Source organism: Schistocerca americana, chromosome 7, assembly GCF_021461395.2.
Source record: "Schistocerca americana isolate TAMUIC-IGC-003095 chromosome 7, iqSchAmer2.1, whole genome shotgun sequence".
Classification (NCBI taxonomy): Eukaryota; Metazoa; Arthropoda; class Insecta; order Orthoptera; family Acrididae; genus Schistocerca; species Schistocerca americana.
Genome location: NC_060125.1, coordinates 373,020,947 through 373,042,022, shown reverse-complemented (window position 1 = coordinate 373,042,022; position 21,076 = coordinate 373,020,947). Strand labels below are relative to the sequence as shown.

General features: G+C 40.1%; 1 protein-coding gene across 1 annotated transcript in view; it reads left to right on the top strand.

The window, feature by feature from the left end:
* Positions 1–21,076, top strand: part of LOC124622948 (lipase 3-like) — a 170,654-nt gene that overhangs the window by 80,542 nt on the left and 69,036 nt on the right. The window contains exon 5 of the mRNA XM_047148739.1: positions 10,383–10,541. Coding sequence (XP_047004695.1) covers positions 10,383–10,541 — 159 coding nt within the window. The remainder of the gene's footprint in view (positions 1–10,382; positions 10,542–21,076) is intronic.

Sequence of the window (21,076 nt, the reverse complement as noted above, 5' to 3'; positions counted from 1 at the left end):
GTACAATGCTTCATTTACTTTAAAAAATTAAAACAGAAGAGGCCATAAAAAACTGTGATATATTATATCTTTAAACTTAACGGTTCATTCATAGTGCACAATTAAATAGAAAGCAGCTGATTTGCTGCCTGTGTCTAGGTAATATACCTTTAGCTGCTTGTAGCCCATGAAAACGGACAAATTAGCCCGAAAAACAGTTTTTCAAGCTCAGGTTCCATCCTTTAGCACTAATGCTCAAATAGTAGTATGATCCCCGATTACAAAACGATTTTTGAACATACTTCGAAAAAATTAGAATTAGTAGAAGAATACTGACGATTTTTCGTAGTAGTCAACCACTTATAACTTTTCTAGAAAAGCAGTCAACACTGGACAAACTAACTTTTCTTATATTTTCCAGTTTAATTCAAATTTTTGAATCTATGTTTCTTGAAACTGAAGTAGTCAAAATTTTTTTAATCTGTTCGCTTTTTACGTTTATCATTCTAAATAATAGGAACAGAAACCGAAAATATATTATTTCAGAAACCGGTTATTTTGAGTGGTTTGCAACACTCTGGTTGAACTGGTGTTGAAGCAAACCAATATAACCGAAAACCGGTTGTTTCAGCGATAATCACCATCCCTAGTGGAACCCCTCATTTTTGAAGAACAGCGAGTTACGGTAGTAGCCGTTGTCCCAGAGGTCGGATTGAGCGTCAGAATTCCAACAGATATTCAATGCTATCCGTACACTTGTGCGATTATTCGATGAATTTCCATTCCCCGTACTCGTTCCGCTGTAAGAAGACGCAATACACTCCATTGCTCTTCTTCTGAAGCCTCTATCTCTCTGTATTCAGCATTATCAAATGTAGCGAAATGCTCGCAGGAACTCGTGTCCACTCTGTAGTCACGTGGGTATGCGCCCTTGTCCTTCTTAAACGAAGTTCGGGGTCACAGCATCTTCATAGGTTCCATACCTTCTTCCGTAGACAAAGGCATTACGATCCCTGCAGCCGTTCACATTTCACAGCTTGTGACTCATTTCTTTATGAATGACTCTAATATTTTAGATTACAGTATTACTATTGGAAAAGAAAAAAGTATTTGCACTTTTCTAAACATTCCCTTCATTTATTGCTTTAACTGACGACTCATTCTCACTACGTTCTGTTGCGAAGAGTGGTGAAAAAAGTGTGGTAGTAGTAACTTACCAATTACAAAACTTGAATTTAGAGTGATATAATTTGAGGTAAAGTAAGAAAATTAAGAAGAAAAAGAAATAATACAAAATAATCGTTATAAATATTTTGGTATACAACAAATAATGTTGGGAAGTCTCGGAGTCTAGCTCCCATTTCCTAATTCTACATAACATGCAGATCAAAAGCACTCACGTTAAAATATAAAAAGAAATAAAATCATTGCGACATGAATTCCTCGTCTTACTTTGAAAATGGCAACGCCAATACATATGTTTTTGGATTGGGTCCGCCTTCAGCAAAACACAATTTTGTTTTTTAACCCAAACGTGATTCACTGCAGTTGCAGCATCTTCAGTGGGCTTTTATTTTAAGACTGTTAAGGATAAAGAATGTTCTTTACTGTTTGTATAAATGTAACTATTGGTTTTTAAATCGTAATTACAGATATTTGAGAAAAACACATGAAGTTATGAATTCATACCTTTTTACCACGTGGTGTGGTTTATCTGATGTATTGTGTTTCTACAGTTACTGTTTTGTTTCACAGTTTGTCATCTGCAACCACTTACACGTTAAAGAAGATAAATTGTTTAAGCCAAAATCACGATTTGAAACTTGTTATGGCTATGCCTGAAAACAATTAATTCTATGTGTGTGTATGTGTGTGTTTAAAAACCAGTAGTTACATGTATACAAACAGTAAAGAACATTCTTTATCTTTAACAGCCACAAAATAAAAAAGCCCACTGAAGATGCTGCAACTGCAGTGAAACATGTTTGGGTTAAAAAACAAAATTGTGTTTTGCTAAAGGCGGACCCTATCCAAAAACATATGTATTCCTAAGGCAAACACGGAAAAAAGAGCTTCAACCCCAAGATGATTATGGCAACATTAAATTCTCTGCTCCACTTATACAGGCCGTTCGGAAATTCCCCTTACAAACTTCTAGCACTTCTAGAACGTACTGAACAGACAATATTTTGAACCGGAAACCATATACGGAAACGTAACGTTTCCGTGCTACAGCCGTTTGAAAACATGTTTTCTGGGTAGGTATGCAATAGGGCAGTTATGCTAAGGGGTTCTTACGGCGGACCGTGTGATGACCTGGTTCGAGATTTATTAACGTATCTGTGAGTGTTAGAGCAACATGCTTGCGTACACGTTTGCAAAATACACCGACGTGATTCTTCTGTATGGCGAAGCTCTTGGTAATGGAAGAGCTGCTCGTCGCCTTTATCAAGACCATCATTCGCGACGTCCGAGTCCATCGCATACCATTTTCACCACAATTACGCAACGTCTTCGAGAAATGGGTAACTTCACCGTAAGAACGTGTGACTGTGGTGTTCCAAGGAGAGGAGTGTAACTGTGAACAACAGGTTTTATGAAATTGATTAAATTTCCTTTTTGTTTCTTTGGCTATTGATGAATGGAATTGTAGAACAAAGGACGTGCCGGGTACGCCTAATAAATTACTTTTAAAAGTGGTCTCGTTACCAACATGTTTTCAAATGGTTATAGCACGGAAGCGTTACGTTTCCAGGCACAGGTTACAGTTCAAAATATTATCTACTCACTATCCTCTACAAGTCCTATAAGTTTGTAACGGGAACTCCCTGCACATGTTACCGCACATCCACCAAAGCGTTGCTTCCGTAAAGTGGCAAACACCAGTCACATCAGCCGTCTCTCCGTGCACCACTAAATTGTACATATGTGCGCAAGTCTGACAAACTGCGCTGACCCACCAAGAGTTCCAGAATATTCCTGAGGTATTACAGAGGGCATGGAGAGACACCACACCAATGGTTATATGTGCAAAATCCTTCACATTTACCGTACTAACGCCAAGCGCACAAAAAATCTAAAAAACCTATGAAGAGGGCATTACCAATCTCGTCGGTTTCTGTATTAAGTACTTTATCAAACTTAACACGGTGGATTGCTATTCCAAGTTCCTCAAGAAGATCGTTTTACTTTGCTTTTTTCCTCCGTGTTTCACCTCTAAGTCCCTTTCTATGCCTTTCAAGGGGCAACGGGTCTCATATACATGTTTGGCAATCACCGATCCGCCCTAGTTATGGAGTCTAAAAGCGTCTGCTTGTTCCCTGTATCTTGTCGAAAACTTCCTATCTATTTGTCTCTCATATTTCGCTACATACGATGCACTCTGTCTTTTTCTGGGAATATTTCACAGAAACTGGTGAACATTATCATGCACACAACGTCCATTTGGAGCTCAGAGAAAAAACGTACAAAATAAAGGAAAGTAACTCGATCTGCTTGAGAAACTAGAAATTCCAATCCATCGTGTCTAAGTCTGATGCTGTAATTAATATAAAACTGACTAGAATGGTAATTCCCACAGCACTGCACCGAAATTTGGCGTTAATGGGCTATAGCAGCAGACGACCGACGCGAATGCCTTTGCTAATAGCACGACATCGCCTGCAGCGCCTCTTCTGTGCTTGTGACCATTTCATTTGGATCCTAGACGAATGCAAAACCGGGGCCTAATCAGATGAGCGCCGATATCCGTTGGTAAGAGGTGATGGTAGGTTTCGAGCGTGGCACAGACTCCACGATGCCGTGGACCCAGGTTGTCAACAAGACACAGTGCAAGTGGTGGTGGGTCTATAACGTGTGGGCTGTGTTTACATGGAATAGGCTGGGTCCTCTGGTCCAACTAGACCTATCATTTACTAGAAATGGCTACGTTTATCTACTTGGACATCATTTGCAGCCATTCATTAACTTCATGTTCCAAACGTGCCACCGATCCACAACTGTTCACGGTTGATTTGAAGAACATTCTGGACAATTCGAGCGAATGATTTGGCCACCCAGACCGTCCGACATGAATCGCATTGAAAATTTATAGCACGTAATCAGGAGGTCAGTTCGAGCACAAAATCCTGCTCCGGCAGTACTTCCGCAATTAAGGACGGCTGCAGAGACAGCGTGGTTCGATATTTCTGAACGGCACTTTCAACGACTTGTAGGGTCCGTGCCACATCCACCTGCTGCACTACACGGAGAAAAAGAAGGTCCGACACGATTTTAGGAGGTATCCCGTGACTATTGCCATCTCATTGCATAATCGGTGAAGAGAAGTTGCTGTTGCTGTTTTTAAGCTAGGACGAGGAATTCACGTCGAAATAATTTTATTTGTTTCTATATTTTGACCGTCAGTGCATTTGAAGTGCATTTTATGTAGGATAAACTTAAAAAACCAGATAATGGCAGCTTCAGTCCCGATACGCGTGGCTGTGGATTATGTTCCTAATATTGGTGGTTGAATGCTAAAATATTTATAACCATTACCTTAACAATCACTGTCTCCGGTCCTTACGATGGATAATATAATAACTACCAAAGAAATTCTGGAAAATCAACCATCATGTAAAAGAAGCAGAAATGTAGTACAAGGATGCATCACCGACAAATACAAATGTTACCCTCTCTTCAGCCGAAGGTTTAGTGCGCAGTCGGGATGATCTGCGATTCTCATCCATTTCCGAACTACTCAGTGCTGAAGTAATAACACTAAATAACACTATCAGATCTGAAAGAATTAAGTCTTAACAACTGTCACATAGTACAGACATACAAGATAACAGTGGTTATTCGAATATTAATATTAAGTAGTACACACTTTGATAGGTGATAGGTGACTCAGTTTATTTCTCTGTCGATCTTCTATATCAATACGACCGGATTCAGAACGCTGAACATAGCATATGGAAGTTTCGTGACCTTGTGACGTCTCCATGTCAAAATTCGGCCAACTAAATAACTCTGGACGATGATGACGGAGGAAGTAGTCGAAATCTGACATGGCAAGAGTTCCAAGAGACAGAACACAAATCTGATGCGGAAAGAGCTCCGTGAAGCATTTATTTATTAAGTAAGGACGGGTAATGTACATTGCCAGTAAACCTTCCATTCCGGATATGTCTGAAACATATTTGTGAAAGTCGTCTTTGGGTTGTAAAAAACACTGCAGGACATTTTAAGTATACTGTTCATTTCATTTTCTGTACAGTCATTCTATTGTATGTTATTTTAATCTTATTTTATAGCCTGGTTTCAGAACTTATCAGTTAATGCCTTGCAGCTGTTGCTGAAGTTCATCTGCACTAGAAGCAAAACGTGTAGTGTTCTCAGAAAATCGAAGGTGACTCAGAACTGGTCCATTAACATGTACTCCTTCTCCGTTTCTTCCGATTGGAGAATCTCAAAAATTTCTCTGGTCCTATTTGAACTTTTTTTAAATTTATTAGCGACATTTCGGCATCACCCATGCCGCCAGCCTCAGAACAATAAAATGCTACAATTATATGTTACATCCAATGAAACTGAACTTACGTAAATGATTTAAGGATATTAAGATATTTACTATGTTATAGCGCAAAAATAATTCTCTTTTCTCATATTCTTATTTAATCCTCTGTTATCAACTCGTATGCAGTTATACACTTTTATGTCTTTTGCTGCTAAAGGAGATCTAATGTTTGCTGTAAAGCATTTTCAGACATAATTAGTTTCGTGATTTTTGATACCTTCTGTGGCAGCCGAAGAAACTGCCGCATTCACATGAAGAAGGTGTGATCTTGTTGAGATGGTACAAATGTTGCCGTAATCTCTCTTGATTGAATTGAAAAAGCTTTCGTGATGTGGAATGTTCTTACCTGACTCATCTATCACTTTCTTACAGCCGTTGGATTACTGTCTTGTTTCTCAACGCTTGTTTGTAAACGTTTTGTTGAAAGTGAGTCAAAAACTTCCCGAAATCTATGAACTGTAAGCAGAGTGGTAGTTCACAATTATTGCCTGTAATTTAATTTCGTGATCCTTTGTGCTATATTCACTTCTGAAACTAGCTTTCCTCTCCCTGAAAAAAATCTAATTTATTTTTTTATGTGTCTGCTGATAACTTTACCGAATATGATGAAGATTACTGAAAGAATATTGACTGATCTTTAATTTTTAACGTCTTTTCTGACCCCAAGCTTGTGAAATGTATGATTACATCATTGTTCGAGATTTGGATAACAGTCGGTTAACAGAAGTTGGTGGCTACATCACTATTCGTGATTTGGATAACAATCTGTAAAAAATTTTGGAAGCACTTTTTGTATTAATTTTCCTTAAGGTTTAATAAAGATTTCTGTTTCTTCTTTCATATGTCCAATTGCGGTATACACTTCCTCTGAGTTTACTTCCAAAATGTCATTATCTTGAACGGCACAAACATTTAAAGATGTCTTGGAATAACTGCACAAATTTCTCTCTGTTTTTAGTTATCGTGCCATCATAACTGAGCAAATGTGGTATCCAACGATCAGAAGTTTTTTGAGGTTTCCTTGATACTAATATTGTTGATGATTTATATCTTTTGACGTATTCCATTTGGCCTATTTCAGCAGATAATGAAGTTACCTGTTAAAACTTCCGCCTCTTGTTGGAGAGCTACCTTGTTCATTTGAGAAAATCCTCCTTTTTCTTTCCGCGATCATGTAAAATCTTTTCTGTTTGCAAAAATACCTCATCTGTTAAATAAATGTTCTGAGAAGCTCAGTTTGTTGCTAAATTCAGTCTCTAGTAATACTACTTCACGTATACAGAGTAGAATACCACGTGTGCACCCTCGATAACTCTTAATGGACCAACACAGCCGGTGACAGATAATCATTAATATCTCCTGACATTCACATCACATGTACCGCATGATTTCAACAAACTGAAATTTAAAGAACTGCCCGGCTAAGAAGGTCTGACCCTCTTTCCGAATTTTCTACTTTAATTTAGAAGCAACAAGTTCAGCTAAAAATAAAATTCTACAAAAACAATGTAAATGACAACTGTATCGACCTGTTTGCAATACAGGAGAAACACTGAATCTCAAAGGACATAGTGTTTGGTTTTGATTTGTTGGGTATCACATACGACCTATACTATGGTGCAGCGACGTTTGTAAAATAAAATGCGGTAAATATGTCTTTTATTGTCACTTCTACTGACAGCAGTATTCATGAAGTAATTGTGAAACTTGACGAGATCACAGTCGATAATGTCTACAAGCCTCCACAAGCGCTGGGCCAAAACATATGTTGAACACACATCTCCACCCATATATATATATATATATATATATATATATATATATATATATATATATATATATATTGTATGAAAAACACAGTATGAACGTACGAGGATTCTGGTACAGACGTCGAGATACTGGGACAGCGTTGTTAGAGAGGCCATCGAAATTCGCACCAATTAAGTGACTGTGGCTATAATCTTAGCAAGGCTTGGGAACCAGCGATTGGGTTAACCAAGAGTAAATCGAGCAAACGAATAGTTGTGACGATCACGGTGGACAGAGCTATCACACCGACGTCATCTCAGACTCGGTCGCAATCAGTTCCACCGCGCGACCGTGGCGCGGGGCGCGGACGGCGGAGTGAGCGCGCCGCGGGCGGTGGGTATTTAAATCTGCCGCCGCCGCGACCGAACCCAGTTCCCCCTGGGCAGCCACAGCGTACGGATCTCCGTGCCGGCACGTTCACAGGAGCTCAGTCCGTCAGCTCACCTGATGATGGCGACATGTATGATCGCCGTAATATTGTGCCCGTTGGACACTGTAGACCGGCAGTACACCCGTGGATATTTTGATTATCAAATACGCCGGGAGAAACTCAAGAATCGCAACATAATATACAATCTCGCACCAGTTTAAGTTATTCGTAATTATAGTCCCTTAGCATTTAGTTGAATTTACAGTTTTTGTATTTGAGTGATATGTCGTGTAACCAAAATTTAACGGTTTACTTCTAGTACTCATATGGACGACTTCGCGATTTTCATTATTTAATCAACTGCCACTTCTCGCATCATAGAGATCTTTTCTAAACCATTTTTCAGTTGATTTTGATCATTTAACAGCTTTGCAAGACGGTAAATGACGGTATCATCTGCGACACGCTCAGGAAGCTGCTTAGATTGTCTCCTGAATCCTGTATGTAGATCAGGAACAGCAGAGGGCCTATAGCACTTCCTTGGGGAACGCCAGATATTACTTGTCTTACGACATCCCGACAGTTACTTCGAACTGAAATCTTTCCGACAGAAAATCACGAATCGAGTCGCACAACTGAGACGATGCTCCATAGGCACGTAATTTTATTAGAAATCGCTTGTGAGGTACAGTGCTGACAGCCTTCTGGTAATCTAAATATATGAAACCACTCTGACATCATCTGTCGAAAGCATTTATTACTTCGTGAGAATAAAGAGCTAGTTGTGTTTCACATGAACGATATTTTCTGAATCCGTGTTGGCTGTTTGTCGATAAATCGTTTTCTTAGAGGTATTTCATAGCGTTCGAAAGCAGTATATATTCCAAAATCCCACTGAAAATAGACGAGAGTTATTTGGGTCTTTAATTCAGTGTCTTACTCCTATTCCTCTTCTTGGGTACTGGTGTGACTTATGAATCTTTCCAGCCTTTAGGTACGGATCTTTCGGCGAGCTAAAGGTCCTATAGATTGCTAAGCATGGAGTAATTTGTTTAAGCATACTCTCAACGGAATCCGACTGATATACAATCTGCACCGGAGGCATTGCCTTTATTAACCGATTTAAGCTGCTTCTCTACGCGTAGGACATCTACTTCTAAGATACTTATGTTCGCAGGTGTGCTTATTCGAACACTAGAAAATTTTCTGTGGTTTTTTTTTTTTTTTTTTTTTTTTGCGAAAGAATTTCGCAAAACCGTGTGCAGTAACTTAACTCTGCTTAGTAATTCGGCAATATGGTTATTCAACAGTAGTTGTATTTCCTCACATCTATACGCTAAATTAAACTCACATATTTTTAAATATATTCTCATCCTCTACCTGTATAGCTTTCCGTGAGAAGAGGATGTTTTTTTATGGCTTATTAATTTTGCTTTGTATTTTAGAACTCTATGAATATAAGCAATTTGAAAGCGTTTTAGGAACGTTCTGTACATTTTTTCTGTATTTCTTAAATTCAGTAGATATTATGAGTTGGTCCCTTTCATCCATACTAATCATATAATCATATAGATGAATACACTAAGCAGATTCAGAAGGATGTAGGTTGCAGTAAGTACTGGGAGATGAAGAAGCTTGCACAGGATGGAGTAGCATGGAGAGCTGCATCAAACCAGTCTCAGGACTGAAGACCACAACAACAACAATCATATATTTAATTGATGACATCTAGGGTAAATTGCTAAGGACAAATTTTACTTAAGCATGGACTGTGTCATTTCTGCGAAGATACCAAATGCTTCCCATTGAGGAACAATTCTTTCATTTTACTCCTACTTTTCATTAAAATCTTCGAATATCATATGGTAGTGTGTTTTGTTGTTACTTACCAATTTCTGTAGGTCTTCCTAAAGGTATGCTACCTCCTCATAAGATTGCAAGCACTTTGGTGCATAGACTTGAATGATGCCATCGAATACCATTTGTTTATTTTTATGAGTCCTGCTGATATGTCTACGTTTTCTTCAAGATAACTAATATTTAAACGTCATGACACAAAGAACAGTGTACCAGAATGGGACTCGAACCTGGGACTTTTACCTTTCGCAAATTGGAAGGCAGGAGGAAAGGTACATATGGAAGTGAAGATATGAGGTCAGATCTTGAGTTGTAATTGGATAGCTTCATCGACAGAACACTTGGACGCAAAAGAAAAAGGCTCTACGTTCGAACCCCCGTCCAGCACAGAGTTTTTATCTGCCAGGAGGTGAAAACTCACTCTGCATTTACACTGTTTACAGTTTTCATGTTTACAATAATCTCTTCATCGGAATATTTTCCTTCCTCATATCCTCTGCAATAAAACACGTACAAATTTTAATTCTATTTTGGTGTATCTGATAAAAAAAAGCTGTTCGATTTGTTAGTTTTTTCAAGAGTTCTCATCTGGCTCCTCGAGGATGAGTAGACCCCGTTATAGACTTTTCCACAATCTTACGTTGACAGAGTGAGAGGGGTGGGGGTGGGGTGGGGGGGGTGGGGCGAAGAGATGCAAGTCAGGATTGGTGTATACTGGCAGTCGCCTGGTGTGACATGGAAGCTGTGGGGGACACACATACGAATGGCTGGGCGGAGACCTGAGGACAAGGTTGTTGCGTCTGCTGGCAGGCGGTGGTGAACCAGCTGGGGATGCACGAGCTGGTGCCTCACAGCGAGTTCCTGGAGGGCCTCGGCGCCACCATCTGCCGGTCAAAGGCTGTCTACAAGGACGTCTGCACCAACCTGCTCTTCCTCATGGCCGGCTACTCCTCCAAGCATCTCAACTCGGTAAGAAAAAGCCTAGGTTGCGGGATTCTACAATTTCAGTGCTCAATAAAACTTTGTATTACTTTCATGCCTTGTATAGTGATAAGCCTGTGTTCTATATATAGGGTGAAAAGAATTTAAACCGACAAACTCTGGGAGGTTGTAGGGTACATCAAATGAAATATTTTTCCCTTATGTCATTTTTTCCTATGAGGATTATTTAAACCGGTGGAGCCGTATTACGCTCTTCAGTTGTTAGAGGCCGTATTACGATCTTCAGTTGCTAGAGGTCGTATTACGATCTTCAGTTGTAGGCAACTGCTGTCCGCCAATGCAGTAGAGCATTATCTCTGTTTAATAGTGGAGCGATACACCTGGAGTGAGTACACTGATATGGTTGGTGCGTACTACGTAGCGCACCATAACGGTCGAGCTGCACAGCGGGTTTATCAACAACAATATCCTAATCGCCGTATCCCGCATCATACGACCTTTGCTGCTGTGTACCAACGTCTGCGTGAGACCGGATCATTTGGGAGATTACCTGGACAGAGACGCCACCGCACGATAAGAACGCTGCAATTTGAGGAAGCTGTCCTGCAGCATGTGGAGCGGGATCCTTCAATCAGCATTCGTAAAATTGCACGTAAAAAGGGGACGAATCACACGAATGTAAGAACAGCCCTTCGAGAGCAATTGTTACGTCCATTTTACTTACAGCGTGCCCACAACCTGGAACCAGTTGATTATCCACCCAGAGCACAGTTTTCGCAGTGGTACCTGGAACAATGTGAAATGTATCCTACATTTCCATCCTCTGTTTTGTTTACCGATGAAGCAACGTTCGGGCATGTTGGAGTCTTCAACATGCACAATTCGCATGTTTGGAGTGAGGATAACCCACATTCCAAAGTTACTAGCGCTCATCAAGTGCGGTTCTTCTTTAATGTGTGGATCGGTGTTGATGGGGACTGTTTAATTGGGCCGTATCTGCTACCTAGGCCATTAAATGGCAGGCACTATTACAATTTTCTCGCCAGAGAATTGCCAGAATTTCTGGAAGACGTCCCGCTCCCTACAAGACAACGCATGTGGTTCCAACACGACGGGGCGCCGGCACATTTCAGCTGTCGTGTGCGTTGGTTCCTGGACCGACGGTTCCCCGAAACGTGAACTGGCAGAGGTGGTCCTGTACCATGGCCTGCTCGATCCCCAGATATTTCCCCTCTGGACTTTTTTGTGTGGGGAGAGATGCGCAACCTTGTTTCTGCAACTCCTGTTGCATCAGAAGAGGATCTGGTTGCCCGGATAGTAGCAGCAGCAAGAACAATTCAGGATACTCCTGGGGTTTTTGCTCGTGTCAGACAGAACATGATCCAACGGTGTAACCTTTGTTTACGTGTCAATGGAGACATTTTTGAAAATCTACTGTAATTGAAACTGGGTTGTGTTAATCTTTTGTCTCTTGGTTATAAACAATGGAAAAGTGTTTGTTGGTTTAATTAATTTGCCGCCAGAGAAATCTTCTTCTACGGGTTTAAATACTCCTCATAGGAAAAAGTGACATTAGGGGAAAATATTTGTTTTGATGTCCCCTACAACCTCCCAGAGTTTGTCGGTTTAAATACTTTTCACCCTGTATACATGAATATGTGACATTAGATTCTTTGATCACGTTTCCCCGTCACATACACTGCTATCCTGACTGCATACAGAGATTGTAAACACTCTGTCTCCTCTTGTCGCGTAATCCCCACCGCACACCCTTTTTTACTTTATATGCAGTTTATATGGCATAATACTTTAATTAATTTTATATTGCTTATTGTTGTGAGCACGACAGATAAAATACGATTTTCACTATTAGTTTCTGCAGTTGAAAATATTTTAACTTTATGCACTTTGACCTATTATGTGGGGACACGCACAACACTGAAAGATTTCGTCCTGTGGATGTACGATCTTTAATTTGCAAACTATTTTTATGTAACACTGATCTGGCTTGTTAGATATGGAACATCCTATCATAATTGTAACTAATTATTAAAAAAATGCCCTTCGCTACTTTCATCTCTTCAATGCACAGAAAATTACCCTTACTGTACGGAAGTTACAGTATGTTATGTTCACTAAACGTAAACGCTGCAGTGGATTTTTTTTAATATGTGAAGACTATTAACTACCACGACTAACATGAGAGCATGAAACAAACACAAAACGAAATTTAATTATTATGTTATTAGCCAGAACAGGTTTTGCACAGCAGTCTTTGATCACACACAAGTAAAACTTTATCACTCATGAATTACATACCAAACTGAAAACATAATAGCAGCTGCCCATGTCCACCTGAAAATGACATAATAAAATCCACAATTTGCCTCTGAAGTCTCCAGAAAGCTGAAAGAGATAATTTTAATGACGGCTCTGCGTCATGAAAAATTCCTAATATGCTGAAAACGGCTAAGAATGTGGAATGAAATCTTGGGCAAGCTAGCAATAAATTATTACAGGTAATAATTTTAACAATTTCTATATTTAAAAAATCATCATAAATTCAAAGTACACACCTTTTACAAATACCAACCTCCAATGGCGTCTTTCTCGATCAAAGGACAAACGAAGGCTACCTATGCATTCCAGCGAGCGTCACAGGCTCTTACAACTTAAACGGCTACAAGAAGACAGAGAGAGTAATGTTTTACCCTCCACTATTTATAGACAATTTAATAAGCATATTTGCAATTTTTTTCATTCTCTGCTTTGATACATACATTCGCCGCCGACCAAAGACATTATTTGTGAAATATAGATACATAAATATTGCACAAAAAAAGAATAATTATTTCCTTTTACACATAATCTACAAACCATACAGTAATGAAATAATAACAATACCGATAAATGTTTATTTTTATTATTTTTTTATATTCCACCAATTTTGTAAATATCTTGCCAGGAGATGTCACACTCTACTATCTTATCAAAGTACGCTGTCCCTTATATCTCTCCTCGACCTTAACGCTCTCGTCTGAACAACATTGCAGAAACACCCCTTCCCATCTGAGCTAAATCCTTTCGGTCCCACTCCATTACTCAGACCAGTTTCTCGAAGACGTTCCTAGTAACAGAAATCCGACTCTGGAATAACCTCCCTCATTACATCAGAGAACTGAATAACATCTGCGCCGGCCGGTGTGGCCGAGCGGTTCTAGGCGCTACAGTCTGGAACCGAGCGACCGCTACGGTCGCAGGTTCGAATCCTGCCTCGGGCATGGATGTGTGTGATGTCCTTACGTTAGTTAGGTTTACGTAGTTCTAAGTTCTAGGTGACTGGTGACCTCAGAAGTTAAGTCCCATAGTGCTCAGAGCCAATAACATCTGCAGCTTCAGAAGACAGTCAATGACGTCTGCTACAGCAGCAATGCTACAGCAAAAATAAGGATTAATATTGTCCCTGCACACACTCGGTACCCCTTTGCATCCTTCTATCCAACTAGATTTTCCTCATTTCCCAGTATTCTTAGCTGGTGCAGTCACCTTAAATTTCCCTTCCCCAGAACTCACTATATAATAAAGTATCTATTTTGTACACCTATAAATACTTTTTCTATTGTCATTAGTGCTATTATTAGACACGTAGTAGACCCGTTGTGGATCACGTGAAGCATCTATAGTTCTTCCTGCGGTTTTTCCATGAGACCTTCATTTTCTCGTTCATGGCTTTCTTTCTTTCGTCCGTCCACTTTGTACTGGTCTTTTTGGCTCTTGTCTCTGCCTAGACTTCCCGCTTGTCTATTTTGCTTCTGCAGATGTTACAGTCTGCAGTGTCCTGAATGGTGAGTTGAGCATCAGTAAGGTCTCTTCGTACTTGTTCGGCCCATGCCATACCTTTAAGGTTTTCAATAGCTGTGAGTTTATACTCATGAAGTCTAGTCTCTGTATGAGTCCATAGAATTTAAGGTGTTTTTTTTATAATGTCAGCAGCAATATTTGAAATTTTCTCTGTAGTTTTGTTGGTTTGCAGTCTATGTCCGCTTCTGTTTTTTGTGGTCCTCCTAACGATCTTTCATTCTTCTTCTTGTAGATTTTATAGTACCATCTTGTTATGGAGTAACAAGGTTTCTGCTGCGTATAGCACCTCGGGTTCAATGACAGTGCTGTAGTGCCTGATTTTTGCATGCATGGACATGCACCTCTTGTTGTAAAGTTGGTGTGTTCGACCGTAGGCTCTCTTTATTTTCTGTGCTCGAGTTTGTTGAGTTTTTTTTTTCTACTCCAGTGGGTTCCAAAACTTCCCCCAGGTATTTAAAATGTGGAACTCTGTTTATCCATCCATATTTTGTGGTGAGATGCTGTATGTTCAAGAGTGTACACATAAATTCCGTTTTCTCAAAAGAAATGTGCAAGCCAACGTTCTCGGCTCATTACTTGAGTATTTCTATTTGATGTATTGCATTTTGTTCACTGTCTGTAAAAATTACAATAGCATCGGCAAAGGCTAGGCAGGTGACTTCAGTTTTCCTGGTTTCCATAGACCACGTTTTATTAGCTTACTCTCCCATTCCCTTATGACCTTGTCCAAAATGATATTGAACAAAGTTAGAGATAGTCCGTCTTTCAGTTCTGATCTCAAAACATTCCGAGATTTCCCCAAGAATTTTACTTTAGAGATTGTGATGGAGAGTGTCTGTTCAATGAGCTTACGTGTTTTCTGGTCAAGTCCGAGTTCTATAAGAATGTTGACAAGGAATTTACGGTCGACTGAGTCATACGCCTTCTTGAAGTCGACGAATGTACATATAGTGGGCTTATGTCCAATAGCTCTGTATTTCAACGTTTTTAGGTTAAAAATTTGTTCAGGGCAGGAACGTCCGGGTCGCACACCCGCTTGATACTCCCCAATCTTTTGTTCAATTTGCTCCTGTGTTCTCTGCAATGGGCATGAAGAGAATATCTTGTAGGTGACTGGTAGCAGTGAAATGCCTCGGTAACTGTTGACATCCGTTATGTCGCCTTTTTTGTCCAGGGGGTGGATACGCGCACACTTCCAGTCGTCAGGTAATTCTTCTGTTGTCCAAATTTCTTTGATAATTTCCATGAGCTCCTCAAGTGGGCCTAAATTTATCAGTAGTTCTGCTACTATGTTATTATCACCAGCCGCTTTGTTGTTTTTGAGATGGTGGATGTGCTTGAGGATTTCTTCTTTTGAGGGTGATATTGAGTCTTGGTTGGTGTGTGTGGGTTCAATAAGTGAGAATCTTTCTGTAGGTTCTGGACAATTTAGTAAATTGGCGAAGTAAACTGCGAGTTCTTTGCAGTTTTCTTCATTAGTAAGTGCTAATTCTCCATTTTGTTTTTTAGAGCAGAGTTTTTGTGGTGTGAATATTCGTATCCTATTTGCAAATGTCCTGTTACATTGTGATTCCGAAAGTCACTCTCCAGTTATTCCAGTTGTACGTTTAGCTATCTTCTCTTGGTTTGTCTGATGGTTGTGGCTGTTTCTTTCCGTACTTTGAAGAAATTTTGTTGTGTTTCTGTCGTTTTCCAGCTGCTTCCTGTGCTTTACGTATAATCTTGGTTTTGAACTCTTCCATGGTGTTTGCTTCTTCTTTCTCCCATTCGTCCTTTATGTTTGTATGTGGAGACTATTTACGTCGAATATCTGCAGGTGCTATTTCTTGGAATTGTACTTTCCTGGAGTGAATTTTACTTTGACTCCTGTAAGGTAGTGGTCTGAGTCAATATTGGCGCCTCTTCGGACTTGTACATCATGAATTTCTCGTTGCTGTTTGTGGGTGATTGTTATATGGTTAATCTGGAATTCTCCAAGTTCTCGAATATGAGAGCGTCAAGTTTTTGCTTTCTATGGTGCTTTCGTAAAGATATCGACATTATCTTCTGGTTGAATTGTTAACAGAGATCAACTAGTCGCCTTCCATTTCTGTTGGTAAATTTGTGCGCAGGATATCTGTCTATAATCTTCCTGTGTTCTTTTTCTCTGCCCAGTTGCGCATTAAAGTCACCAATGAGTAAGATGGTGTCCTTCTTGGGGATCTTCGCCACAGTCTTCTCCAATTGGTTCCAGAAATTCTTCACTTCGGTAGAGTTTTTCTTGTTATCTATGTTGGTTGGGGCATGAGCGTTGACAAGTCTATAATTTCTGTTGGCGCACTGTATACGTGCCGTCATGAGTCTGTTGTTGATGGGAGTGAATTCCTTGACGGAGTTTATCATACTTTTGTGTGTAAGTATAGCCATTCCCAGCAAACGGGCACCTTTGACAATTTGTCTATCAGTTGTGCTCTTGAATATGCGGTAGCTACCATAATATGTGGTATCATCGTCACTATATCGTGTTTCCTGAAGTGCTAGTAATATGATTATTTTTCTGCCGAGTAGCCAGTAGTTTGCCAGAGAACTCCGACTTTCTCTGAGTTTGTGGTTGCTTGGGTCCCCCAGAATCCGAATGCTCGTTTGTTGCCTGTCAACGGGTGGATTGGTTACCACCTGGGGTAATGTTGTTGTTGCTCTCACGAACGATAGTGCTTGTTATTAAATTTTGCCCAGCTAGGCTGATTGTGTAGAACCAGGGATTGTTAGTTCCTGGAGCAGTTGCTACAGCAGCACCCAGTGGATGAACAGTCGCTGACCAAGTTGATGGTGGTTTCCGTAACAGACGTCGCTTGGGTTTTAAGAAGAGAATTCTCCCACCTTCTCTGCCGGTGAGACCTTCATCTTCATTCGCCATCCGAACCACTGATCCTCTTCGCCTGTACCCTGGTGAGGAGCCCCTACAAGGTACTACCAGCCGGGGCAGCTGGACCAAGGTTTTTTTATGAGGCGTTACTCCTCCCCCTCCTCATTTATATTGTCGTTATTATATTTATTATTATTAACATTAGTTAATGAACCATGGACCTTGCCGTTGGTGGGGAGGCTTGCGTGCCTCAGCGATACAGATGGCCGTACTGTAGGTGCAACCACAACGGAGGGGTAACTGTTGAGAGGCCAGACAAACGTGTGGTTCCTGAAGAGGGGCAGCAGCCTTTTCAGTAGTTGCAGGGGCAACACTCTGGAAGATTGACTGATCTGGCCTCGTAACATTAACCAAAACGGCCTTGCTGTGCTGGTACTGCGAACGCCTGAAAGCAAGGGGAAACTACAGTCGTAATTTTTCCCGAAGGCTTGCAGCTTTACTGTATGATTAAATGATGATGGCGTCCTCTTGGGTAAAATATTCTGGAGGTAAAATAGTCCCCCATTCGGATCTCCGGGCGGGGACTACTCAAGAGGACTTCGTTATCAGGAGAAAGAAAACTGGCGTTCTACGGATCGGAGTGTGGAATGTCAGATCCCTTAATCGGTCAGGTAGGTTAGAAAATTTAAAAAGGGAAATGGATAGGTTAAAGTTAGATATAGTGGCAATTAGTGAAATTCGGTGGCAGGAGGAACAAGACTTTTGGTCAGGTGAATACAGGGTTATAAATACAAAATCAAATAGGGGTAATGCAGGAGTAGGTTTAATAATGAATAAAAAAATAGGAGTGCGGGTAAGCTACTACAAACAGCATAGTGAACGCATTATTGTGGCCAAGATAGACACAAAGCCCACGCCTACTACAGTAGTACAAGTTTATATGCCAATTAGCTCAGCAGATGATGAAGAAATTGATGAAATGTGCGATGAGATAAAAGAAATTATTCAGGTAGTGAAGGGAGACGAAAATTTAACAGTCATGGGTGACTGGAATTCGTCAGTAGGAAAAGGGAGAGAAGGAAACATAGTAGGTGAATATGGATTGGGGGGAAGAAAAGAAAGAGAAACCGTCTGGTAGAATTTTGCACAGAGCATAACTTAATCATAGCTAACACTTGGTTCAAGAATCATAAAAGAAGGTTGTATACATGGAAGAATCCTGGAGATACTAAAGGGTATCAGATAGATTATCTAATGGTAAGACAGAGATTTAGGAATCAGGTTTTAAATTGTGAGACATTTCCAGGGGCAGATGTGGACTCCGACCACAATCTATTGGTTATGAACTGTAGATTAAAACTGAAGAAACTACAAAAAGGTGCTAATTTAAGGAGATGGGACCTGGATAAACTGAAAGAACCAGAGGTTGTAGAGAGTTTCAGGGAGAGCATAAGGGAACAATTGACAGGAATTGGGGAAAGAAATTCAGTAGAAGAAGAATGGGTAGCTCTGAGGGATGAAGTAGTGAAGGCAGCAGACGATCAAGTAGGTAAAAAGACGAGGGCTAATAGAAATTCTTGGGTAACAGAAGAAATATTGAATTTAATTGATGAAAGGAGAAAATCTAAAAATGCAGTAAATGAAGCAGGCAAAAAGGAATACAAACATCTCAAAAATGAGATCGACAGGAAGTGCAAAATGGCTAAGCAGGGATGGCTAGAGGACAAATGTAAGGATGTAGAGGCTTATCTCACTAGGGGTGAGATAGATACTGCCTACAGGAAAATTAAAGAGACCTTTAGAGAGAAGAGAACCACTTTTATGAATATCAAGAGCTCAGATGGAAACCCAGTTCTAAGCAAAGAAGGGAAGGCGGAAAAGTAAAAGGGGTATATAGAGGGTTTATACAAGGGTGATGTACTTGAGGACAATATTCTGGAAATGGAAGAGGATGTAGATGAAGACGAAATGGGAGATACGATACTGCGTGAATAGTTTGACAGAGCACTGAAAGACCTGAGTCGAAACAAGGCCCCCGGAGTAGACAACATTCCATTGGAACTACTGACGGCCTTGGGAGAGCCAGTCCTGAGAAAACTCTACCATCTGGTGGGCAAGATGTACGAGACAGGCGAAATACCCTCAGACTTCAAGAAGAATATAATAATTGCAATCTCAATGAAAGCAGGTGTTGACAGATGTGAAAATTTCCGAACTGTCAGTTTAATAAGCCACTGCTGCAAAATACTAACACGAATTCTTTACAGACGAATGGCAAAACTGTTAGAAGCCGACATCGAGGAAGATCAGTTTGGATTACGTAGAAATGTTGGAACACGTGAGGCAATACAGACCTAAAGATTAAGGAGAGGCAAACCTACGTTTCTAGCATTTGTAGACTTAGAGAAAGCTTTTGACAATGTTAACTGGAATACTCTCTTTCAAATTCTGAAGGTCGCAGGGGTAAAATACAGGGAGCATAAGGCTATTTACAATTTGTAAAGAAACCAGATGGCAGTTATAAGAGTCGAGGGGCATGAAAGGGAAGCAGTGGTTGGGAAGGGAGTGAGACAGGGTTGTAGCCTCTCCCCGATGTTATTCAATCTGTATATTGAGCAAGCAGTAATGGAAACAAAAGAAAAATTCGGAGTAGGTATTAAAATTCATGGAGAAGAAATAAAAACTTTGAGGTTCGCCGATGACATTGTAATTCTGTCAGAGACAGCAAAGGACTTGGAAGAGCAGTTGAACGGAATGGACAGTGTCTTGAAAGGAGGGTGTAAGATGAACATCAACAAAAGCAAAACGAGGATAATGGAATGTAGTCGAATTAAGTCGGGTGATGCTGAGGGGATTAGATTAGGAAATGAGACGCTTAAAGTAGTAAAGGAGTTTTGCTATTTGGGGAGCAAAATAACTGATGATGGTCGAAGTAGAGAGGATATAAAATGTAGACTGGCAATGGCAAGGAAAGCGTTTCTGAAGAAGAGAAATTTGTTAACATCGAGTATAGATTTAAGTGTCAGGAAGTGGTTTCTGAAAGTATTTGTATGGAGTGTAGCCACGTATGGAAGTGAAATATGGACGATAAATAGTTTGGACAAGAAGAGAATAGAAACTTTTGAAATGTGGTGCTACAGAAGAATGCTGAAGATTAGATGGGTAGATCACATAACTAATGAGGAGGTATTGAATAGAATTGGGAGGAAGAGGAGTTTGTGGCACAACTTGACAAAAAGAAGGGACCGGTTGGTAGGACATGTTTTGAGGCATCAAGGAATCATAAATTTAGTATTGGAGGACAGCGTGGAGGGTAAAAATCGTAGAGGGAGACCAAGAGATGAGTACACCAAGCAGATTCAGAAGGATGTAGCTTGCAGTAGGTACTGGGAGATTAAGAAGCTTGCACAGGATAGAGTAGCATGGAGAGCCGCATCAAACCAGTCTCAGGACTGAAGACCACAACAACAACATTGTTATTATTATAATTATTAACATCATTGGTGGTGGTAGCATCAGAGTAGTAGGAATATTGCCAGTATTAACTTCATTAGTCTTAGTCAATACATTTACTGATAGTGTCTTTATAGGCACTCAAATCATTTTAATACTATTTCTCATACAAAAATTATTGTCAGTTTTTAGTTAACTATAATGTAAGAAAGAAACTACTTGTGTGAAATTTTGGGTACATAAGAGGGGACCTTACGGTCCTAATCAGTCAGTATAAATAAATTAATCAGTAAATAAATAAATGTCCTGAGTGGTAAGGCTGCACGCTAATAAATGATTTTTAATGACTGATGATTCTCAAGTAGTATGCCAGAACACTTTTATTTGCACAGCAGAGAAACAA